Source organism: Rhinatrema bivittatum, chromosome 2 (assembly GCF_901001135.1).
Source record: "Rhinatrema bivittatum chromosome 2, aRhiBiv1.1, whole genome shotgun sequence".
In the NCBI taxonomy this organism is placed as follows: Eukaryota; Metazoa; Chordata; class Amphibia; order Gymnophiona; family Rhinatrematidae; genus Rhinatrema; species Rhinatrema bivittatum.
The window spans coordinates 251,327,454-251,353,770 of NC_042616.1; the positions used below are offsets into that span (position 1 = coordinate 251,327,454).

The window sequence follows — 26,317 nt, forward strand, 5'->3', positions numbered from 1 at the left end:
ACTGGTTATAAGACAGGAAACAAGTACAGATCCCTGAGGCACTCCACTGTTTACCCTTTTCTACTCAGAAAATTGACCATTTATTATATATATATATAAAGATAAAGTAGAGAAGGTATTAGCTAACTTTGACAGTTCCAAACAGATAATTTCTCTCCATCACAATGATACGCAAAAATGGTCCAATTTTTTATTAAAATTTCCTCATTGGAAATTGAACAATTACTGAAAACCTTAAACCCGGCAAGTCACCCGCTGAATGCAATTCAAATTGCAGATTTAAAGTAGATTCCGGAGACTATTGTCCCAGTAATCACCGATATTACAAATGTCATTAAAAGAAGGAGTTCTTCCACATAAGCTCAAGGGTGCAGTAGTTTGGCCTATCCTTAAGAAAAAAATCTTGATCCCTCAAATTTGAACTATCGTCCTGTTTCAAATCTTTCTTTTCTAGCAAAGATGATAGAGAAGGTGGTTCTCAAACAATTAACATTTTATCTTGATTCTAAATGATATTTTATACCCATCTCAATTTGGTTTTAGGTGACATTTTAGTACAGAAACATTGCTTTTATCACTTTCAGATAAGGTGCTGAGAGGGATGGACCATGGGAAATCATATCTTTTCATTTTATTGGATTTATCTGCGGCTTTAGGCACCGTTAATCACCAAATCTTACTAAATTGGATTATCCGATATAGGATGAGGGATGAGGGAAGAGAGAGAGAGAGAGAGAGAGAGAGAGAGAGAGAGAGAGAGAGAGAGAGAGAGAGAGAGAGAGAGAGAGACGATAGAGAGAGAGAGGAGAGAGAGGAGAGAGAGAGAGAGAGAGAGAGAGAGAGAGAGAGAGAGAGAGAGAGAGAGAGAGAGAGAGAGAGACAGAGAGAGAGAGACTTACTATAGTGCCTATGCCCTACATAGGTATTTGAATCCCTATGGGAGGGCTACCTACTAACTCGGGGTGGGGGCCACTTTTGCATTCCACATGAGACCTACGGACAGAACAGTGGTCTCTAGTGCAGATTTGCTGGCCGGAGTGAGGACGCTCACTCCAAGAGGAGATTTGGCCAACATTCTCTCCACCTAGCATGTTGTTGCCCAGGTAGAGTGTCCATCAAGCTAGGTAGAGAGAACGTTGCCCAAACCACTTCTTGGAGTGAGCGTCCTCACTCCGACGGCCAGCAAATCTGCACTAGAGACCACTGTTCTGTCCGTAGGTCTCATGTGGAATGCGAAAGTGGCCCCCAACCCCCGACGCTCATACCTAATCCCCACCCCAAGTTAGTAGGTAGCCCTCCCATAGGGATTCAAATACCTATGTAGGGCATAGGCACTATAGTAAGGCGCTCTCTCTCTCTCTCTCCCTCCCTCGGGAGCCTGAAACAGGCTGTCCGGAACTATCGTGGATGGCGATAATCCTTTTCTGGCCCGTAGCGCAGTCCATAACGCGAAGTTGGAGTTGTAGTTATTAGCCGCGATAGCAGCCGCGCTAACACTGCGGCTGTTTCGCCGCACACGATACACAGGTTCCTGCTTTACATATGCTCCGCCCCAACTCCACCCCCTGAATACCAAATGACTAATTTGCATTCGCAAATCGCGTTAACAGCTGTTAACGCGATTTGCGAATTTATCGCACGCGGTAAAGTGCTTGGAAAATGAGGCCCATAGTGTTAAATTTTTTTTTAATTTATTATTTAGTTGACAATATTCACAATTGTTTTTAAATGGTCAAGGTAATATACAATAATTAAACAAAACAGGCAATATTATTTATCAACTTTTCCATTATATTTTTTACTTTCGGTCTTAAAAAGTAACAGTGTGACCAGTAAAGGAATTTTAGGGAGATCCAGGACTCATTTGGAGCTCAAAAAATAAATATTGATATAAGAAATAACTCAGGAGGTCAAACTATTATTCCATTGCAGTTTAGGTAACGCTTAAACTTCCCAAAGAGGTATGTGAATAGAGAAAGGAACGTAACTGAACAGGTTAAAAAAACTCTCTCACGTTAAGTTTCAAAACACATTTACTCTGATATAATGGCTGCACCCAGAGATCTTGCTTCTTGGCACGTTGACAAAAAGTTTTTCCTCCGAACCTGGGTCTCTCACTATATACAGGTAGATCCAAATTTTTTTGGCCCAGATAAATCTTTTTCATATTTCGTAGAAATTTTTTCAAAGTCAAGTCCCGGTCAGATGGAAATACAAATCTAATCAGAGTTCCACGGGATACAATTTGTTCTTCCCAGGTTTGTTCTAATATATTGGTTAAATTTGTTATTGCCTCAACCTGAGGAATTGGTGTGCTCTGTATTCTTTTTTCATCAGCTTTCTCTTTCAGGAAATATCTCCTGTGAAATTCAATATTTCCATTGAATTTTTTTAAACTGTTCTAATGGTGAAACCAATTTATCCTGGGGAAAATTTAAAACCCCGAAGGTTTTTGTATCGCAGTTCATTCTCTATATTTTCCACTCTTCTAGTATTAAACATTTCTGCTTTTACTGTTCCTTCTTGATTTTTCTGTATTTGGGATACTTTCTCTAATTCAGCAATTTTACTTGTGTGAGAGGTTATCACAGGGTCTGTCTTATATGTTGCTGGTTCTCAGTCATTATGCCAGATAAAGTAGAGATCGAGTTTTCTAAGGAAATAAGAGCTTGCCACATGAGTTTCAAAGTAATCTTTTTTGGAACCCATATGTAACAAGGGAGTCTCTTGCGCCTGGTTCCAGAGGCTGTCTGTAGCCAGGGGGAGAAGAAGTCAATGGAGCTCTGGGGCTTAAGGTGATTTGTAGGTCTGATAGTGTGGGTATTTGCTCCAAACCCGACACTATAGTAGAGAATACTCACCTGGAGTTGAAATGTTACTCAGCGCAAAGAACCCTTCAATTCTTGTCTGTGCAGGGGCTATCATTCGGGGAGTCGGGGAATCCACACGAAGTTTCCCTTTGTGCTTTTGTAAGGCATGTTTAAAAGAAAATATCAGCGAAAAATTGGAGCCCCTAAAACACAGTCCTCCCTTTAGGCAGCCATCTTGGATCTCCATTAAATTGGTTTTTAATACAGTTTTTTCAAGTTCAAGTGAATACATGCTCCAAAGTTAATCTTGAAACCGGGGTCCCGCAAGGTTCCTCACTCTGTGCCGTTCAACATTTATATGTTGCCGTTGTCACCTACTATCAGGTCTTGGCCTGACATTTTTTATATACAGAGGACATTCAGATTTTGTTGCAATTAGAGGATTCATTTGATAATGCATGTAAATTGATATCATTATACATGAAAGCTATTAAGCAAGTACTCATGCAGTTGAGATTAGTTTTAAATATTGAAAAAAACAGATCATTTATCTTGAGAGGAAAATATCCCCTAGAAGTACTAATCATATAGTTTTGCATATAGTTTCAGAAACAATTAGGGATCTGGGTGTTTTCATTGACTAAGAATTTAATTTTAAAAAGCACATTTCGATAAAAGTACGAGATGGATATGCTAAATTAATGGTACTGAGGCGATTGAAACCATTATTAGAACAAAATGATTTCTATACAGTTTTGCAGGCACTGATGTTTGGAAACAGATTACTGCAATTCACTGCTATTGGGTTTACCTGCTGCTACAATCCGACCACTTCAGGTTCTCCAGAACGTGGCGGCCAGAATTTTAACCTGTACAAAGAAAAGTGAACATATCACTCCAATATTTATTAATCTACATCGGCTCCCAATAGAATCTCAGATCAAATATAATACACTCTGCATTATACATAAGCTAGTTTATGCTGATCAGGTAGACTGGCTGAACGCTGCCATTAAATTACATGTACTGCAGAGAAATCTACGCTCTGCCAATAAAGGCTTACTAATGTCATCTGTAAAATCAGCCCGCCTAAACCAGGTGAGAGATAGAGTGCTACCATTGGCAAGATCCAAAATTTGGAACATGTTCCCTGCACCCATTAGATTGGAGTCAAATCTCAAGCAATTTAAGAGATATTAAGACTTGACTTTTTAGAGAAGCCTATGAAAGCCAATTTTAATTAGTGGTTTAGGGTTTTTATGTTTTTAGCTAATCTTAACCAATGTTGTCTGCTTTTAGCTTGTATAGAATGATAGATGATAAAATAATCAAACAGTAAACCATATTTAAACTAAGTTTTGATCTAACTAATTAATAATGTTATGGTATCACAGGATGGTTTGATGTTAGTGAATTTTTAGATTTTAGGGGGGTTTTTTTGGGTTTTTTTTAGAGTCATTTTGTTAGATATTTATGTTGCTGAGTAGGAATTTTTAGGCTATATGTTTAGTTGATTTGACTCACTGTTTTTATTGTTGTGAACCATTACGATGGTCCCCTTAGTGACTGTATACAAAACCAATTAAACAGTTAAACCACAAGCGGATCGTGATACATTACAGGAGGACCTTGCAAGACTGGAAGACTGGGCATCCAAATGGCAGATGAAATTTAATGTGGACAAGTGCAAGGTGTTGGCACATAGGGAAAAATAACCCTTGCAGTAGTTAGACGATGTTAGGTTACATATTAGGAACTACCACCCAGGAAAGAGATCTAGGCATCAGAGTGGATATTTTAAAATAGTCGGCTCAATGTGATGCAGCAGTAAAAAAAAACAATGTTAGGAAATATTAGGAAGGGAATGGATAATACGGAAAATGTCATAATGCCTCTATTGCTCTATGGTGAGACCACACCTTGAATACTGTGTACAATTCTGGTCGCCACATCTCAATAAAGATATAGTTGCGATGGAGAAGGTACAGAGAAGGGCAACCAAAATGATAAAGGAGATGGAACAGCTCCCCTATGAGGAACAGCTGTTCAGCTTGGCGAAGAGATGGCTGAAGGGGGATATGATAGAGGTCTTTAAGATCATGAGAGGTCTTGAACGAGTAGATGTGAATCTGTTATTTAGACTTTCGGATAATACAAGGACTAGGGGGCATTCCATAAAGTTAACAAGTAGCACATTTAAGACTAATTGGAGAAATTTCACTCAAAGCATAATTAAGCTCTGGAATTTGTTGCCAGAGGAAGTGGTTAGTGCAGCTGGGTTCAAAAAAGGATTGGATAAGTTCTTGGAGGAGAAGTCCATTAACTGCTATTAATCAAGTTTACTTAGGGAATAGCCACTGCTATTAATTGCATCAGTAGCATGGGATCTTCTTGGTGTTTGGTTAATTGCCAGGTTCTTGTGGCCTGGTTTGGCCTCTGTTGGAACCAGGATGCTGGGCTTGATGGACCCTTGGTCTGACCCAGAATGGCAATTTCTTATGTTCTTATGCATTGGGATTGGGGGATTGTTACTGATTGTAATTTTTCTTTTGCAGAACTAAGAGGGGTGGTGTGGAGACCAGTGTGCGTCTGGATTGTGGGCCACTCTTATTCAGGCACAGCAATGAGCGTTGAGAAGGCCATGTGGCGAGCACCTCGACCTCGAGAGATTGAACTGGAATATCGCTTGGTTCAGCAAACGCGGAATAGGACGAGCTACTGCCCTTCCTGTGGGAGCGAGCCGATATGTGGGGAGTGCCGGATATTCTTGTAATTCATTTAGGGGGTAATGTGGGGAGGAAGACTGGTAGGGAGCGGGTAACCTGTTTCAGAAAGGATTCATCACAAATCCTGATCCGTTGGCCGAAAGTTAAGATGAGCTAGTCAGACATAATAGTGGAACTTTGCTGTAAGGAGGCGGCCGCCTTATGGAAGTCTGGTGTAAAAAAGATGAATAGGCAAATTGGAAAATGGGTGATCGGGGAAGGAGGGTTTTGGGTGCATCACGTCTGGGCGTGGGACGTAATGGAAGGTTTGTTCAGAGGGGACAGGGTACATTTATCGGATATTGGGATGGACCTGTTTAATAACGCCTTACAGGAAGGGAAAGAGCAAGTCATTGTAAAAGGTTAGGGACCGCAGTGGAGGAACAAGGACGGCTTAAGTCGTCCTTGTTTGTGGCAAAAACCCGAGCCCAAGTAATTATTGGGAAGAATGTACAGTTAAAAGGGGGGGGGGAAGGCAGCTGCACGAGACAGCCAGTGAGCTGAGGGGCTGAAGCTCAAAGGCCAGGGCTTCCCCTTGCTGGTAGTGAGGCGGGGTAAGCGGGGAGATCGGGTGGGTTATTGCTTTACCACTGGGGCGAGATGGTAGAGGCTTCAGAGGGAGGTAAAAGGGGTGGGACACCTTATTACCATTGTTAGATATGTTATGTTATTTGATTGTTTGGGCTCGGGTTAGGTAGGATGAGCCAAGTGTATGTCTTGCCTCCCTGTGTTAAGCTTGTATGGCCAAGTCCAAAAGCAAAGAACATACAAGCAGCTTTGTCTATATCAGGAAGGCTGCTCACCATGTAAAACTTTTGCAGTAATTGTTATGGGTTTGACAGTTGCTTGGTTTTACTTGTAAGTATTTAAACTCCAGAAGAATTGAGAACTTCTTAAGGCTGACAGTGAGATGCATGAGAATTTGTTTACTGTTCCACCCTGAATCAAAAAAAAAAAAAAAACCAAAAACACATCACTCCCAGATTTCTCATAACAAAGTGAGGTATATATTTTTACTGTCAACTCATATTGTGGACTGCATTTAACTTTCTCCTACATTGGTTCTATACAGGAGTTCAATGTTTTCCAGCTTTTCCTATTTACTCTGTATTCTTCAGGTTAGGGTTTGGAGTGAGAAGATTGGGCAAGCAGGATAAGGTTTGGGGAGCTGAAGTATTTCCGAGATGGGTGGGATAACCTCCAACCAGGGTTTTGTGGTATGGAGGAGGTATCTGGAGATTTTGTTTGGGTACAAGGGATTGTATGGTAGTTTTGCTGGACTATCCAGTCCTGATTAGTATCCCACCTAAAAGTAAACTGGCTTTTTAGTAGGGCAGAATTAATGTTTGGAAGTTGGTTGCAAGAGGATGTGTTTTAAAATTTCTGCTGGAGAGGGGGAGAGAAGGCTGGGGCTTGGTTTTGGGTAGTTTAATGGTGATAATTAAAAAGGCATACTGTGAAGGTATGTATGATATGGTTATCTGCTTTCATATTTGCATTACTTGAGCAGGACGAATTTAGTTATGAGTGGATTACTGAACCCATGATTGGGGTGTAGGGCACACCACCAAAAAACTACTTGGTAAAGAACTATCTACCAAGATAGAAAATTTGAAGAATACAGTTAGAACAGAAATCTGTTTTAACTTTCCTAAGCAACCATCAATATCTCCCAGAAAGATGTTCAAAAGGTATTTGCTGGAAGTTAGGTGTCCCTAATCTCCCTTCAAGAACTACCACCAGTCTCAAATGATGGGGCCAATTTGGATGTATCAGAGTTACTTCAGACAGCGAAATGTCTACCTCAGCTACTCTAATAATTTTGGCCTTTCGCATTTTAAGGTTAAAGTTTCCTGATATTGCTTAAAAATTGGTACCTCTGCTAGAAGAAAGACAGAACCCACTTGTCAGAGGTTACATTGGGCAACTGGTTAAAGAACTGCAGCCTGCCCCTGACCAGAGGGTCCATTGCCCCAGCTATGGTAGATTGGCTGATACTCCCTGTGGCCCTATCAAAACCCCATCCATGAGTTTGACAGCGGCTTTAGAGCTCTCTGCTGCCTGGGACAACCATGAGACCTTTGATGTTGAGAACAGGATCAAGGATGTGAAGGATAGTATTTCTGGCGGAAGGACTTCCTTGGCCCCCCCACCACGATGGCCTCCTGGAAGAGGATGGCTCCAGAGCACTGACAGAATTGCTGGAGGGTCTTCATGATGGTCCCAAAGTTGAGCCACAGTTTCTCACCCTAGCTCCAAAGAAATTCTTGCCTGTACACAGCACATCAGCAAGTAGTTCCAGTACCTCTGGTTGGAGGGCCGAGGCCCACAGTCATGCCATGCTGTAGGCACCAAGTCCTGCTGCAGAGACCTTGATACAGTCTCAAACATAGTGGGCCACATGAACCTTGAGTTTTCCCACACTTCAAACTCTTGCGTACCAGCAACATAAGGGTGTCTTGCTACTGAGGCAGCTGTTCAGCCACCTCTTGCACCTGCTTCCATATGTACCTCAAATATTGGCTCATGCAGGTAGGCAGCGATGTGGGCAATAAGCATGGCACCTTGGAACACCTTCCTCCCAAGAGCATCCATCGCTCTGTGGTCCTTCCCTGGAGCACTGGGGAGTGATTCTGAGCATGCTTGGCCCTCTTGTAGGCAGATTTGGCCACTGACTGGTGGGGCACCTGATGCTTATTGAATCTGGCAGCCTTATGGATGAGGTAAGGCCTGTCTGCCTTCTTACTGACAGAAGACACTGAGGGGGTGTTCCCAAATCCTCAACAGCAACTCAAACAATCTCATATACCTGAACTGCCATGATCTCCTTAGGAACCTCTACAAATTGAAAGATCTCCAACATCTTGTGCCTAGCATTCTCCTCCATCAACAGCTGGAACAGGATGGACTCTGCCTTCAACCTCACAAAACCTGCAAAGGTTAAGTTCTCAGGCGGAGACTTCCTTCCGCTCCTCTGGAGGAAAAGATCTGATGGCAGACCATCCAAGAATTGGAGGAAGAATCTGTCTGATAATCCACCCCAGGGGTCATAGGAAGCCATATCCTCACTGTATATCAGAGGATGGAGCCCTAGTTTCTAGGCCATGTCAAGAGGTGCTGGCACCGATGGTACTGGAAAAGGGGGGGGGGGGGGGGGGGGGGGGGGGAAGGAGGAACTATAGGCCTCAGCAATCTTGCCAGCCTTGGTGGAGCTTCATCCTCCGAGGAACTGGCAACAACCTCCATATTGGTTGGAAGCTACCCTGGTCCCCTGCCAGGAACAGATGCTAGTTGGGTCAATAAGGCACCAAAGAGCACATTGAGCTTCTCCAGAAGCAGCATGAAAGTGGGAGGTACCAGCTCCAGTGCCTTCAATGCCACAGAACCGCAGCACCCGCTTCACTGCCAGCTGGACGCGACACTCCAGCTCTTCCTCAAATGTTGCTAATGCCAACACAGACTAGGAGGAAAGAGGGGTGGCCAGATTTTCTTCAGACCTCGGGGGGGGGGGGGGGGGGGGGGAGATCAGCAACTGGCACCAGGACTGGTGAAGACCGTCCAGACCCTGGGTATCACTGGAGGACTGGTGCTCCTTGTCATGGGGTCACTTCAGAGGCATCATGGCAAAAGCCAGTGCATCCCTGTGCATTGATAGGGACTGGAACCAATGCTTCTTGGTCTTCCTGTGATGCTCGGACCAGTCTTCCCCTGGTGCCAAGGTTGAATATGATGAACCTAGCGTCCTCGATCTGGAGGAGAACAGAGGTCAGTCTCTAGCACTGCTATCCACCAGTGTCCTCGAAAGAACTGATGGTCCCACAGATGTCAATGGCAAGGTGTCCATCAATGCAACTCTGAGGTCCAGAGATGCCAATGGGTCAGACTTCGGGGGTCATTTGGTCACACAAGTGACAACCCAGGACCATCATGCAATGCCAAGGCAGAGGATGCAGACTTCATGTGGATCTGTGATCGACATTGCCCCGGTGGGGGGGAAAAAAAAAAAAAAAAAAAAAAAGTGTTCATGGCCATGACGGAATGAAACAAAAGGGCTGAAGAACAGCATGGTGGCAGCAGGCATCAATGATCAGTGGGCAAAGAGGTACTGCCACCACGGGGAATTGGCCGCGAAAGGACATTGAAAACCCTGACTAGGGATACTATGGGAAGGTGCAGAGAGGGACCAGACAACAGAACAGAAAAAAAAAAAATTGCAAAAACAGTTTTCCACTAGCCAAACATTAAGAGCTCAACCGGGAGGCTCACAGCTTCGTAGAAAAGAGACTGAAGAGGGAGTCCGAGTGGACACATGTTAATAGGGCAAGCTGCTCAGTTTTCTGCATCGGGCTCCATCTGATGTCACCCTATGAAAGGACTACCATCCTGCTTGTCCTTGGAGAATACGAACATGTTACACATGTAAAGTAGTACTCTGAACTGCCATGTAAATGTGTTTCTATACAAAAATAAGTGAAAAGCACAGGTAACAGTAGCATGAACCTCCAGAGGTAGCACAAGAGAAACAAAGTAGCACCAAGAATGGCAACATCCTAAGGCATCATGAAGTGGGAGCAAAGCAGCAAAGTAACAAATACAAAGTTAAAAGGGAAAACACCAAGAATAACATGAAGACTCCATGAAAACATGAGGTGTAAAGCAGTCACCTACAGATACAAGAACACTCCAAGGTGAAGAATCTGGGTATGGCAGTAAGATACCACCACCACCAAGATGTAGAGTGTGGTCAATCAAGTGCCACAAAGGGATCATAACCCCCAGGCATAAAATACAGTCAATCGCAAACAAAGGCCTAGACAAGCTTAGGCAGCAAGACAGAAACCCAGAAAAAAGGTGGGGATGGGAGGAGAAACTTGCATTTTTCTTTTCACTTGGGGGGACAAAACACCCCAGTTTAATAAAGAAAGTAGGGTGGAAGAACTAGGCTAAGATCCAAACTGCGGGTCCAAAATTCCCAAGGTGGTACCATCTGGGGTATAGCAGGGAGGCATTAGTAGCAAAACCTCCAACATAATACATTTGGGGCATGGCAGCTAAGCAGAGTAGCAACACGATTCCTCGTTGCTTTCAGTCTTCCCACTCACATAGAAATTCTGGAAAGCCCAGAAGAGGCAAATTGATTTTTTTAATTGTATTTATTTATTTATTTTTTTAACACATCAACTTTTCCATTAAGTCCAATGCCCGTTTGGATTTCGCAAGAGCTCAAAATGCCTCTTGCCATTGAGAAGACATGTTCACTGGGCATGCTAGTTGGTGGGTAAGAAAGATATTGTTGGACCACTTTGGCTAGGTATGGCCAGAAGGTTATCTTATGTGCCCAATATGCCAATGCATTTGAGGCCATGCCCTTGACAGGCTCTAAAAAAGCCAGTCATTTCATCTGAAGTCTCCTTTTCTGGGGTGGACAGAAAACCTCTTGCCAGCTGCTTTAGCTATGCCTTTTATCAGGAGAGATTATTCTAGAAGCAAAATGGCTTTAGCATATTGAGGTGGTGAAGGAAATGCAAGCTGACAGGGTACATCTTGTGTCTGCACTACTCCTGGGTAGCAACTCTTTCCTGTGCTACATCCCCCACTATGCCTCTGGTGCTCCTGTTCACACACTTCTACCTACTGTCTCCCTCATGTGCAAGAGATGGTAAGACTGGAGGGAAGACTCCCCTTTCACCCGTGGATCATAAAGCATGGAAAGCAAGTATATATTCTTGTGTCAGAGGTTTCAATCTCTTGAACCTGCTACTGAAAGGAGTCCACAAACTGCAACTTCTCTACTTCCATTCTCTCTTGCTCACAAAATCCCTCTAGCTTTTCCTCTATATATTTACTATAGGGATGTCAGCACTCAGGATAGGGCTTCTGGAACTCAGATCCTCCATGGCATCTTTAAAGGGCTTCAGAATTTCTATCAGCCGTCTCAATACCCAATCATGATGCCCCAGGGGGCAAGCCACACCATTTGTTTACAAAGACAGATCATGAAGAGGTATCTACTGCTCCACTAAACTGCAGCAGTTAGGTGGAACAGAATCAGATGCTTATGAAGCATCCCAATTTATTCCTGCTTCTCACAAAGAACTGCCCCCTTCCCCCATTCACACTCTACAGGTAAATAACAAGCCATTTCCATCACCTCTGTGGTGGGTTGCTGCTTGAGAAGCATAGCAGGGGGCTGCTAGCCTGTCACCTGACTGCTGGAAAGGGCTGCAAAATCAGCTTAGGGAGAAGTCGTCCCCTATTCAAGCCCTGTCCTCTTGCTGTTTGGACTGGCAGAAGGGGTCCCAAGGCTAGTACTTCAATAATCCCCTAATGCCAATGCTAGCAGGAAATGCTGCATACCAGAATTTGTCAGATGCCCCATTTCTTTCCCTCAACTGATATTCACTGCAGTAAGGATACATGAACAAAAACACAGGTCCTCCATCACATTAAAATAGCTCAACATCAGGGATGTCTTCCACAATTTCTTCTCTACATCCTTGGCAAGCTGATGCTGGCACTGAAGTTGAAGTTAAGGTTGGACCCTGAGCAAAAATGGCAGAGGCACTACTCACCTACCTGCACTCGCTGCAGGGTGCACTCAACACTGCCCGTATTCTCTTTCACCCACCACTCTGGAGACTAAGGTGCTACTGACTAAACCTCCCAAATTTTTAACTACTAGCTCTTCAATTTCTGATTCAGGGATTTCCAGACAAGATTCTTCCTCTAAATCAGTTGCTGAAAATACTGCATCCATTGCCTCAGAAGCAGTAACCACACAGGAGTATGCTGCTGGTTTTGGTTATTGCATTTCTATTGCCCCAGTCCATGTACCTGCCCTGCTACTGCGAGCCTTGGATAGTTTCCTGCCTATTCCCTTTACTTCAAAACAAAAGGGAGAAGGACAGGCAGTAGTGGCTCTCCAAATTTCAATTGTTTCTGCCTTAGCTGTCTCCCACTTCTGCCATTCTGCAGCTAAAAAAGGCTATCAAGTTTAGTGCAGGACTGACTGTTCTTACTGCTGTGCCAGGTTGGTTTTGCAGCAAATCTTCTCCCCTGCCCTTCTCTCAGTGATAATAGAATTTGAAGTGCCTACTGAGTGCTTGGATATCACAAATTTATGCTGTACCACCACTCAGTATTACTGTGTGCAGAAATGTCTGTCACACATACAGAGTATGTGCATGCTATGAATTGCTGACCGAACATTTCTAAACAAAAACAAAACAAGTTACAGACTCTAGCAAGACTCAGTCTTCACTTGTCAGTGTGCTAACTTCATTGCACTATACTAGACATTCAAACAGAACAAAGTCCACACTCTTATCCTCTTCCAGCAAACAGAGAAAAGCAGTGCTACTAAGTGAGTGAGACCACTGCAGCAGAGAAGATCAGAAACAGCCCTTTATCAATGCCAAAACCAATTTTTTTTTAAATTTACATCTTGTTACACTAGGGCAGTGATAGCAAACTAGTCCTTAAGTGCCACAAACACTCCAAGTTTTCAAGATATACACAATGAATATGCATGACAGATTTGAATACAGTAGAAACTGTGCTCTCATGCATATTCATTGTAGATATCCTGAAAACCTGGCCTGTTTGTGGCACTCGAAGACTGGAGTTCACCATCATTGCACTAGGGCTGAGTTTAGGTAGCTATTACAAAGCATGGAGGTAAGACATGAGAAGACTGGATGTGGATCAACTGTAGGATCTTAATGTTCACCTACCCAGGAGGTTAGAGAACCAATGAAGAAGAAAACATAGTGAATTGGATAAGGAGGAATTTATGAATAGAACTCACTATTTGCAAACAAACTGTTTTATGTGCACAAATCCAGAATACAGGAACCCAGTACGACAAGCTCCAGGTTCAGACCCATAAACTAACATTAGTATCAAACTATTACATCTCAACTATGAGTTACATTTGAAGAAAACATGAGTTAAACCTATACACCTCTCTGCATTACGGATGCTGCCAGTCACTTGAGATTTGCAAGGTGGAGCACGAATTTGTACAGTTTTATTCATGTGCACACTTTGTATGCTAAAACCTTATTAAATCAATAGTAAAGCTATATGTACAAAAATATGCATAGAACATTTAGTTAACAGCCAAGCACACCTTAGCACCTTTACAGTCCAGGGTATGGATACACAGTCATTAGGGAAAAAGCACAGGACAGCTTCTACAGCCAAGTCCAAAAAGCACAGCATATTCAAGCAGCATTGTCTGAATCAAGAATGCTGCTCACCCTATAAAAATGTTGCTAGCAGTAATTGTTATGGGTTTGACAGTCACTTTGTTTTAACTGTAAATATTACTACCCTTAACATAAGGCTCGGGTGTAACCTGCACAGAATAGTAGTTACTATCATAAGAAATTTGCTAGGCAGACTGGATGAACAATTTGGTCTTTTTTGCCATCACACTAGGGCTCTAGTGAGGCAGTTGCCTGAACACTCAACTTGCAAGATCTTTATGGTCTTTATGAACAGCATCTGGCCCAACTCTTAGCTTCTGGGAAGTTATAGCCTGCTGATAACAACCAAGCTACCCCAGGGCCTACAGTATCATTAGATAACTAGAAACATAAGTGCCACTCTGAGGCACACAGACCCATCAAGTCCAGCATCCTGTTATATCTGTATCAATGGAAGTACCTGGCAGACCTTAATGGGAAGGACACTTCCTGTTAGTCATTCTGAGATATAAAAGTGGCAATGCCCATGCTGCCTAGGTAACTAATGGACTTGTCTTCCAGAAACTTGTACAAACCTTTTTAAACCCCAGTTATTCTATTGGCTGAGCACAATCTCCAATAAACTGCACAGCTTAATTGTGTACAGACTTGGGGGGGGGGGGGGGGGGGGGGGTAAATAACTGTTCCCTATTAACCTAATTCTAGATCGCTCATACTTGGGATATAATCAAGATTTATATCTTTCAATTGTCTCTTCTGTTTAGTTTCAGGGCTAGGAGAGACAGTAAGACATTTATGATTTCCACAATAAATATGCACAAAATGCAACTGTATGCAATGCATCCCATGCATATTCATTCTGAATATCTTGAAAATCTGAACACTTTTCAGCACGCAAAGACTGGAGTGGCCTCTCTAGATCAGCCTTTCCATACCTCTTTATCATTACTTTTCTGTACCTCCTAATTCTAATATTTTTTGAGATGGGGTGAACAGAACTACACACATTACTCAAAGGTGTGGTATTGTCACTAATCGATGCAGAGGCATATTCTCAATGTTTCTAATTTTTTTTTGCTGCTTCTCTTACCTGTCGTTATCACCTCTCCCACTGCCTCTGCCCTATCGGAAGTAAAGGGTGCATGGTCAAACTCAGTTCCTACTACTCTCATAGAAAGACAAGACATGGTTCATATTGCCCGTAAAGTCTACACCACTTCACTCTTAAAGAGGACGTGAAGGGGAGACCGATTACTGGTCTCCCCTTCACCTCCTCCCCACTTTCTTGAATTCTGTTACCATTTATGTCTCCATCGTTTCCACTGGAAGGTTATTCCATGCATCCATCATATGAAGAAATATTTTCTGATATATTGCTCCTTTTTCCATCCCTCCTCCCTGAGCCTCACACCATGACCTCTTGTTTTAGAACAATATTTTTCAAACTGGGTTCTGTCAGGTTCCCAGACCGATCAGTACTCACTGGTAGGAGTTTAGGATTGAAACAGGGAGAGGGATTCCAGAATGGTGGAGCAAGAATTGGAGGCTGGGATTTGGAACTGAAACTAGGACCAGGAGCTGGAGTCTAAACCTTGGAGCAAAGACTGGAACAGAGGCTTGCAACAGGGGACTGCAATAGGGAGTAGCAGCCTGGAGTTTGACAGGCTGGATACTCAGTAGGGACCTGATCAGGAAGCTTGGTAGACTAGAAGCAGGCAAGAAAAGGCTGGATACAAAAGCAAGAGCTTTGTTACAGCAAGAGAACATTCAGTTACACAAAAGTAATGGAGTAACTTCCTGGTTGCTATACTGTTCTGAGCAAGCCCTTTAGCCAGGTTTTGGCTAATGCCCTTACTTCAGAGGCAAGCTTGCTTTCATAACAAAGAACACCCACACCAAGAGTGAGGCAGCTTGAACAGAACATGGTGCTTGAAGTCTACATGCAGGAAGAAACTTCAACAATGACCCTGCAATGGTAAGCTTGGTAGCAAGGTTCTCCCCCTAGCAGAGAGCTCTTTAACAAGAAAACTGGCTTCCAATGTCCTTGGGTGGCTTAGAGAACAAAGCAAAGGCTCTCCACCCAATCAGGCTCCCAGATCAAGCCCAGACATGCCATCCCTGCTCCCTAGAACAGTTCCTTTTTACACCATGCAACTGCCAATGAGTTTGACATACACAATACCTGAATTCCAATGCTAATTTTACAAAAATATAAGAAAACCACAGCTCAAACAAAGCCACATGGGACTAGAAGAGAAGGCTGCTCTGCGGGTGGGGTCACTAGCACAAAATAAGGTGTGGGGAAATGACAAATGGGTGGGGGCTTTAGATTATTCCCTCTCCCTGCAAGAGGTTGCACCGAAAATGCAGTCTTCACGAGGATTCCTCCTCTCTCCCATATCACCATCTGACCCCATTGTAAAATCAGGAGGCAAGCAGCACAAAGACAAAGCAAAACAGAGTGCAGTAGGGTAAGGATTATCATCACCACTTTTCAACAAATTGCATATGCTACAGCCAACATGGTACTTTAAAAAGTGGAGCAACAGCTCCAACCAGAACGTTTCTGCATTTTCCCCCAATTCTTGAGGGTTGAAAATCATGGTTCTAAAGCATTCTTTCCTTTGAAAAATATTTACTTATGCATTTTATCTGAAGCAGAGCCAAACTGAAGAAAGCTGCAGCTGTTGCTGGGGGAAAGAGACCTATCTACCAAACTTCCTTCCTATGATGCTGCTGTAAGATGTCCTTTGCCTGCTCTGGTTCTGTTCCTCTTCTCATGGCACCTCTCACATGATGCTCCCTCCCTTCCACATTATTCCCCTCCCCCCTTCAGCAGTGGTTCTAGCCGTGATGTCTCTCTCCCTCCCCTCATCATCTTTTACCCAGCACCACTGTCTCCCTGATGCCCTCATCTTACATGTGGAAAGGTAAGTGGGAAGGGGCACCAGCACTGTGGAACTCCCTCATAGATGGTATCCTGTGCAGCCACACATGCCAAAAGCTGGCCCTGTACAGGGCTCACTAGCACATACATGCTAAAAAGGCATTTTCTCAACCTAGCCCTCTAGACAACTAGCCAGTCATGTTTTCAGGATATCCACAATTTACATACACTGCCTCCACTATGTAAATCTCATGCATATTCATTGTGGATATCCTGAAAACATGACTGGCTAGTTGTGTCCAGAGGGCTGGGTTAAGAATTACTGTATTAAAAAGTAATGCAGCATAGTGTATCAATTACCAAAGTAGTGTGTTTACATTTATATTTAGTCTTCCTGAAACAGGAAGTCATTAAGACCTCTGAATCGTATTTACATACAAGAAACCTTTTCATTCAGAACAATTCTCAATCATTCTATTAAAGTGAAACTAATCTTTACGCATAGAATGTCAAAGCTGTGGGATTCTGCAACAGTAGGCATTCTGAATCTGCAGAATCACAGAAAACAAGGGGTCTTGATTAAAAAAACATTGCTAATGAACAAATATACACACACATATATAAGCAGCAGTATTAACGACTTCAAACTATCAACTTGCATTTTATTTTTAGCTTCCTTTTGTGGTCTTTCACACCTTTCTGGAATAAAGCAGATAACCCAAAAACACAGCCCGGCCCTTTAAGATTAGTTTTTTTTTTGTATTCCCACCCCCAATGCCCCCGGGCGCAGGGAGGCTCATGCGGCACAGCGACAGGCAGGGCTGTGGTGAGGCTCACGTCACCACGGCCCGAAGAAAAAGATCGCATTTAAACGTGCTGATGCTCCTCCTCCTTCCTGCCTGTACGGCCCCGGAAGTAAACGTTGCCGGAGCCGCGTGGGCAGGAAGGAGGAAGAGGAGCAGCGCTTACGGGCCGCCACGAATCCCAAGTCACAGCAGCCCGAGAAGAGGAAGAGGCCCGGTAGCAGGGCCGCCGCGGCCCGAGAAGATCAGGACCGCAGCAGAGCCCATCCTGCGGCAACCCACGAAGAGGAGGCTCAGAGGTGACAGAGAGGCTGAGGGTCTGTCGAGGGTGTGTGTGTGTGTGTGCGCACGTATATGAGATGAGTTGAGAGACTGTGTGTGAGAGTGAGGACCTGAATGTTTGCAGAGACAGCATGTGAGAGCCTCTGCGTGTGAGAGAGACAGCATGTGACAGTGAGAGCCTGTGCTTGAGCAAGACAGCATGTGGGAGTGAGAGGGCCTATGTGTGTTAGAGAGAAATGCATGCGAGAATGAGAACCTGTGTGAGGGAAGAAGATGGAGGGAAAAGAAACAGAAAAAAAAGATAATATAAAAGGAATTGGCAAAAAAAAATAAGAAAGGGAAGGTGGAAAAAAAAAGCCTGACCAACCAATTAGAAAACAAAGATCAGACAGCAAAGAAAAAAATAAATTACTTTTTAGTGATTGGCACATGTAATCTTTGGGAATGATAGAGGTCTTTAAGATCATGAGGTCTTGAATGAGTAGATGTGACTCGGTTATTTACACTTTCGAATAATAGAAGGACTAGGGGGCATTACATGAAGTTAGCAAGTAGCACATTTAAGACTAATCGGAGAAAATTCTTTTTCACTCAACGCACAATAAAGCTCTGGAATTTGTTGCCAGAGGATGTGGTTAGTGCAGTTAGTGTAGCTGGTTTCAAAAAAGTTTGGATAAGTTCTTGGAGGAGAAGTCCATTACATAGAAACATAGAAACATAGAAATGACGGCAGAAGAAGACCGAATGGCCCATCCAGTCTGCCCAGCAAGCCTCACACATTTTTTCTCTCATTCTTATCTGTTACTCTTAGCTCCTTGTTCTATTCCCCTTCCACCCCCACCATTAATGTAGAGAGCAGTGATGGAGCTGCATGCAAGTGAAATATCTAGCTTGATTAGTTAGGGGTAGTAGGGGCAGTAACCGCCGCGATAAGCAAGCTACACCCATGCTTATTTGTTTTACCTAGACTATGTTGTACAGCTCTTGTTGGTTTTTTTTTTTCTTCTCCCCTGCTGTAGAAGCAGAGAGCCATGCTGGATATGCATTGAAAGTGAAGTATCAGGCGCATTTGGTTGGGGTAGTAACCGCCGTAACAAGCCAGCTACTCCTCGCTTTGTGATTGCGAATCCTTTTTTTTCTTCACCCCTGTCGTTGAAGCTATGCAGGATATGCGTGAAGCATCAGTTTTTTGTTTTTGTTTTTTTGTTTTTTTTTCCCCTGCCGTTGAAGCAGAGAGCTATGCTGGAAATGCGTGATGTATCAGTCTTTCTCCCATGCCGATGCAGCAGAGAACCATGCTGGATATGCATGGAAAGTGAAGTATCAGGCACATTTGGTTTGGGGTAGTAACTGCCGTAACAAGCTATTAATCAATTATACTTAGGGAATAGCCACTGCTATTAATTGCATCAGTAGAATGGGTTCTTCTTAGTGTTGGGTAATTGCCAGGTTCTTGTGGCCTGGTTTTGGCCTCTGTTGGAAACAGGATGCTGGGCTTGATGGACCCTTGGTCTGACCCAGCATGGCAATTTCTTATGTTCTAATGTGCAAGAATAGCACACTCTATGCAGATCTCACAATGTACGAGATCAGCATGGAGAATGTGGAAGCCCATGGGGCCTACACAGAGGCGGCAGCAGAATGGGCTTCAGTGTCAGTAGCAGCAATTGGCACCTCCCCAATAGCCATGTGGCAGCAGTGACAGTGGCAGCAGAGGAATGCGAGAGGTTCCGAGGTTGCTGGCAAAAAAGAGGGGGGTCTGCCTTTAGTGTGTGCATGTATATGAATGGGACTCTGCCTGGGGGTGTATGTGTGTGAATGCATGGGTGCATGTGTGTGTGTGAGAATGACTGGGAGTGTGTGTTTGTGTGTATGTGAGGGAGCCAGTGAGTGTGAGAGCATGAATGTGTATGAGAAAATCCAAGGGAGCAAGAGTGTCTTAGAGCCTGAGTGTGTGTCAGTGTCAGCGAGAGGTTATGGTGGGTATAAGAGCATGAATGTGTATGTATGTGACAGTGTATGTGAGAGAGAATGGACATGTGAGTGTGTGAGAGGATAACCTCCTAATCCTCGACAATATCAGCTCCCACAGAAGGGGACAGCAGGGGCTTTTTAAAATCCTTATTAGTTTTAATTGAAGATTTAGCCAATGAAATTCAGCAACAAAAAAAGTCACTAAGCAGGTAAGGTAAAGAATTATTTGTTTTGCTTTATTAATAAATACAGTACATATATTAAAATTATAACTTGTTATTAGAGCTACAAATATCACAAAATTATGGATTTTTCTAGAAGTGACACACCACCCGAGTTATGCTCGGTTTTTTTTTTTTTTTTTTAATGAATTTTGACACACCGAGCTCAAAAGGTTGGCCATCACTGCTCTATGCCATGACCAGGCCTTTTCTTTTAAAAAAATCTTTCCCCTGACACCCTGGGTTTGATTTCCAGGCCAGCCAGAACAGAAGAACCAGCAGTCCTTGGAGGGAAGGGAGTCTGCCATCACACAATGACACCTAATGGCCAAGCTTAGGGTTCACATATCTGATATTCTGGAAACAAATAATGGTCTGTGGCCTCTGTCACTACAACGGCTAGGTTAGGTGGTTGAAGGGGGCAAGGAAGGAGGTTTACAAAGAAAAAAAGAAAATACCCAAACCATCAAATCATTCTGCACAGAATTAAAGGAACCTACTTTCCAGGTTGCATGCACATCTGTGGCCCATACATTTGCACCGATCTGGAAAAAAAAAAATGTAAAACCCTTGTCAGGAATTCTCATGTCCCCTCTGACATGTCCTGAAAATGTGATTGCAAGGACACTAAACAAAAATTATTAGAAGTAGACAAAATAAATTGGAGAGCAATCTTAAGGATAAAATTAGAAAAAACCAACAGAACACCCTGTTGGAACAGTGTCGTCCCCGCCGCCACCCACTATATTAAGAGTGAGAAATATTTCTATAAAAGCCTTAAAGCCTGGCTGTTTACTCAAGCTTTTAATAAGAGCTAGCATTTTTAAATTATCTCTCCTGGATTATTTTATTTTTGCCATTTATGGTGTTCACTGTGTTTAAAATTTGTTTTGTATTTTTTCCTTCAATGTAAACCACTGACTTTGTTTAAAGCAGTATAACATTTAATAAACTATTCTGAATGTATTTATAAGATTTCATGTATAATGTTCATTTTAATTTGTTAACTGCTTTGAGAGTATTAATGGAATTGTGGTATAAATAATGCAGGGGGCAAGAGTGACTCCTTGGAGTGAAGGGAAGATTGAAAGAATGAGTGACTTTGGAATGTATGAAGGGGGTTACAGCGTGCAACTGATCACTGGTCAGAGATAGTGACTGACAGGATGGGAAGGGATTGAGAAAGATAGCACCTGCTGGGGGGGAGATGGAGGCAATTTACATGAATGTCCCAATTTATGACAGTGCTGTGACTTTCAGAATATTTGAGCGAGAAAAAAAAACAAACATAAAAATGGCTGTTTGGAAAGGTTGCAGATCCCCTACCCTAGGCCCAACAGAGGCCTGTTCTGACTGAGCTGGAAGCCCAGAGAGGGGATGACTGGGACAAACATATTTCTCCTAAATATGTATTCAGACATTACATCAAGGTTGTCAAATATCAGTAAATTTACTGACAGTCAGCATTTAAAAAATGACATGTCTATAAAAATATCATGTCGTCTAGTGTTGTGAGCTAGGCTGGGCAACAGTAATCAAAACTAAGGCTAAAGCCTATACCTCAGTGCAAAAAGAGGTGAATATTAGCAATAAGGCCAGGTATTTACAGACTGGCAAAAAGTAAAATATTTCAGTGAACGAAAAAGAGAAGTGTCACTAAATTTGAAAGACTGTCAAAAATATTTTCTTGCTTTATACACATGCACAAACATGGTAAAAGGATTCAGAGGAAAGAGTGAGAAGGGAATTTAAGAACTTTTAACTATTGGCATTTCATTAGGAAAAATATAAAGTCAGCTTGAAAAAGAAACCTCAACTTTTGCTTCAGCTGTCAAATGAAATGATACAAAAATATTTGCTAGTAATGCTGCTTTAGACTACTGGCCTTTCCTCCAGAGAATAGACACCAACCACACTGTCCAATTATATTGCATGAACCAATCAGCTATCAGTCAGTGTGATAATTCTGCAGTAGTTAATACTGCTTCTCCTGGGAATGCAGGAAAACAGCTGCTTAAACACATACAAATAGCATCAAGAGAAATATTTAACAATGTATTACCATTTCCCATGTTTATGTTTTAAATACGGTACAACCATAGGGGATAAGGTGCTGTTTTCTTGTAAATGACTAACACTGCAATGTTTACAGACTGGTCTCACAAATCCAATCTAATATTCCTGTAAATAATGTGATCAAGAATTTACAAATCATGTCCTCATAGGCAAGCAAATGTACAAGATAAAGTTGATTACTGAAATTATGGAGATCTACAACAGGACGAAAAAATACTAAAATATGCATTTAGTTCAAATGGTCCCTACCTTTCCTGAAATCATATGGTAGAGCCCCAAATATTTCCACCAAGTCCTCCGCTACCGTTCCTCGCCAGAAAGCTGTACTACAAAGAGACCAGCGCGAACTAGTGGAGCTTTTCCCGATATTCAGCATTACATCGCCCAAACCGCCACGACATTGAAAGCTATTTATTCATTCATTCTTATATTCCGCGATTTCCATACAGTTGCTCAACATGGATAAACAATGTTTCCATATGTGCACATTTTTTAATGCAAGGATTCACATTTGTACACTTGTTTTACAAAGAGGGGCGCATTTTATGTACAAAATAGTTTTAGTTTGGGTATAACAATGTATAGCCCCCTTTATTCTAAATGTTATGACTCCCCGCTATAATAACTTAGGGATAAGACAAACGTTTGATAACGGCATACAACATGCGAAGAAAAAAAAATCTTAAAGTAGAAAAACTGAATTATACGTTTAATGAATTTCAGCTACCTGGCGGCAAATCTATGAACTGAAAATGCATCAATTTGCCCCCATGAAAAAGGTTTCCTCCTTTAACACCTGCCTGTTCAACAAAATATAGCTTTCAGTTATTTTACGACTTAAATAAATAAGGACTACACTTCCCAGTATTCTCTCACTGAATTCACACATTTACCCTTCCGGGCTCATTTAACTTTAACGCTTTCAGGTCAAAACACCCAACTCCGCACAAACAGGAGAAAACAGTAATGCAAGAAGCGGGAGAGGGCACCATCTGCTATCCTCCATTGAGTTACCCTAGTGCTTCCAGTGCTACCCGTTGCCTCTCTACCGCCCTAAAACCAAGTACCATCCACTGCGCCAAAAGGGGAAAAACGAAGGGAGAGACAAGTTACAGTGGTTGAAAGTTCAGCGAGGGAGGCGGGGACAAATAAGAAGAAAAAAAAAGAAGTTCTGCAGTCTTCCGCGTTGCTCTTTGCAGCTCTACGTTTAACAAAAGTAAAAGTAGCTAAGGAGCTCATTTGTTGCATCCTCCCTGCAGAGAGCCGCGCTCCCAAGCCAGCCCAAGGTCGGAGCAGCATTTTGCATCTAGCCCAAGATTCAAGAGAACCTCTGAGCAACTTAATAAATAAATAAAAACGGAATGGGAAGGGACTGGGAACGAGAATGGGTGCCTTGGCATGGGGGAAGCGTTGGCATGAAGCAGAGGTATCAAATGACTCTCGGCGGGGATTGCAGCAGCCACGGGGAGGCCATGCAAAAAAAAAAAAAAAAAAAAAAAAGACAACAGCAGCAGCAGAGGAAGACAGCGCACAGGAGGCCGCTCCGGGCTTCCGCTATCCTCCTCCCTACACCCAAGGCGCGGCGCCATCACCCCCCCGCCCCAGCCCAGTCTCACTCACCAGGGGTCGAACTCGTGGATGATACTCTCGAAGCGGATGACGGCGAAGAGCCTGGAGCTGAAGCCTGCCAGCCAAGCCAGGAAGAGGATGGTGAAGGAGAGCAAGGACTGCCAGCCGGCCGGCTGAGAAAGGCCCCCCGATAGGCCCCCGCCGGCGGCAGCCGAGGAAGAGGAGGGGCCCGGCCGGTTGTTGGCCAGCATCACCCCCGAGGTGCCGGTCGACTTGTGCTTGCTATCGAGGGCCGAGTGCTCCACCATGTTGTAGCGGCTGCCGGGCTGTGTCGGGTGCGTCAGAGCCCGGGTGAGTGTAAGCGGCGGTTCTCGCGCTCTTTTATTATTATTATTGCGACTCTTATTTCCCTTGGAAGGGTCGCTCACTCCCCTGCCCGTCACGCGGCCTCCTCTCCCCGCGTTACTCCGGCAGCGGTTGTCGCTGCTGGCTGGTCCCCCGCCGGTGTCGCGCTGTGCCACATTACCGTCCGCGCGGCCACGGAGTCGAGGCCGGGGAGCGGGCGCCAGGTGCTCCAACGGCAAGCAATGACATTTCCGAGAAGGAGGAGCCAGGAGAGGAAAGGCGCGGCAACGAGTTCCCAACCGGGAAACTCACTGCCGTCCAGTTACAAAGCGACAGGTACATTGAGGGGCGGGCGAGTCCTTCACGCCAACCAATGGGAACAAAAGGCACCGCCCCCTCCCGGCTCGCACCGCACTGAGCACCAATCGAAACGCTCTCCCTGATTGATAGTCGGCCAACGCCAATGGCTGAGCACGCGCTGCCTGCTGCGCGGAGGATGTGCAAAAAAGATGTTTGACGGCGCTCTCAACCAATCATTGATGAGCGGAGGGTGGGCGAGGAGTTGACGCAGAGCCCCTCCTCGCTTTTGGCGCAGAGATTACGTCACGGGGAAGGTGTGGCTAAAATGGCCTGGGAAGCGAATGTGCTCAATGAGTTTTCTCAGATTGGCGTGAGCCTGAGCCAATCGTATTTTATTCTTGGGGCGCGGAGGCAGGTGGAAAGACTGATATCGCTGTAGTGTGGAGATGATTAAGTTATCCTTGTGAGGCTCGGCAGGGGCGGATTGCAGAAAAATAGTTTGGGGGATTTTTTCAAAACCGGCCACAGGGTATCTGACTCCTTCGTGCACTTTTCTTGCAGCATATACATCAACAGGTCCCTCAAGCATACCAAGTCAACCCTGGGACATGGCAGAATTGACACAAAATATCACCAAAATAAACTTCATATCTTTCCTAAATAACTAAGAAGTAGAGTATAATCTAGATCAAGGGTGAGAAAATAGGTCGCTCCCCCCAACCCCCCAATCTGTTTATATTTCTTATAGAGATTTAATAGATATGTATATGTGTGTGTGTATATGTGTACATCTATATATATGTTTGTGTATTGTATTGTGTGTGTGTGTATTGTATTGTGCTTATTGCACGCGATAAGCCTTTGAAAATGACCCCCTTAGACTTGCTGGCGACACTGCAAATATTACACCAGGACCTAACACATAAATACATCTGCTATTAGGAAAACAGAACAAATCTAGCTGTTTTAGATCCCTACACAGAAACTACACACTAGCAGTATACCTCACCTCAGTCACACTTGCAGAACATAGCAGACCCTCACCAAATACAGAATAAAGAGATAAAAAATTATAAATAGGAACATGCAGACAAAAAAAATAACAAGCCAAACTCTGTATGCAGTGCAACAATGGAAAAATTGAAACACCATTCCTCATTAAATGTCAAATAAAATCAAGAAATATACAAAAATCATAATAGTAAAACCGTACTCATATAAAGAAGAAATATTTCAAAGCAGCTGATGAACATCCAATGATTAAAAATATATATCATTGTTATTTTAATTTCCCAAACATCAATAAAATATTTAAAAACAACAGACACATCAAATAACACCCAATAATTAAAACTAAGGTAAAAGAAAATCCGCTGTTCTTCATACCTGGGAACTTTATGGATTTCAGTCACCCTGAGATTGTCAAGGATTAGTCAGGATGGGAGGAATGCATAAACTTTCTCCTTTCTCTCATATATACACACATTCATTCCCACACAAACTCCCTTATATTCTCTCACCCACATACTCACTGGCTCATACGTGCGCTCTCACATACACTGTCACACACTCTCATGCTCTCACAAACATGCTCACACAAATGTTCAATGACTCGCTCTTGCTCCCATACATATGCTCACTCACCCTCTTTTACACGCACACACATGTCCACTGGCTTAAATAGTCCTCTTGCTCACACATATGCTCATTGGCTTGCTTGTTCTCTTTTGCTCACACACATGCTCACTGACTCACTCATACACATGCTTTGGAAACCACAAGTCCAACTGTGTTGTGCAGTGCAACAATGGAAAAACAGAATCATCATTCCTCACAAAACATCAAGTGATAATATGTCAAAATAGCTGACAAACATCCAATAATGAGAGAAATTCATATACATTTCTTCTAATATTTCATAAACACCAAATATTTCAAAACAGAAAATAACATTTACAAATATAAAATAATAAGATTAAAAAAATCTCCAGCTCTCTATACCTGGAATCTTTTGATTTGCAATCAGACAGCGATTGTTGTGGATTGGTGGAAGATAAGGCCACACAAACTTTATC

At 43.3% G+C, this 26,317-nt stretch overlaps 1 protein-coding gene across 1 annotated transcript in view; it reads right to left on the reverse strand.

Moving 5' to 3' along the window:
* Window positions 1-24,256, reverse strand: part of STT3B (STT3 oligosaccharyltransferase complex catalytic subunit B) — a 217,760-nt gene extending 193,504 nt beyond the window's left edge. The window contains exon 1 of the mRNA XM_029589417.1: window positions 23,649-24,256. Within this exon, the coding sequence (XP_029445277.1) occupies window positions 23,649-23,905 (257 nt within the window). The 5' untranslated portion in view covers window positions 23,906-24,256. The remainder of the gene's footprint in view (window positions 1-23,648) is intronic.
* Window positions 24,257-26,317: the final 2,061 nt, after the last annotated feature.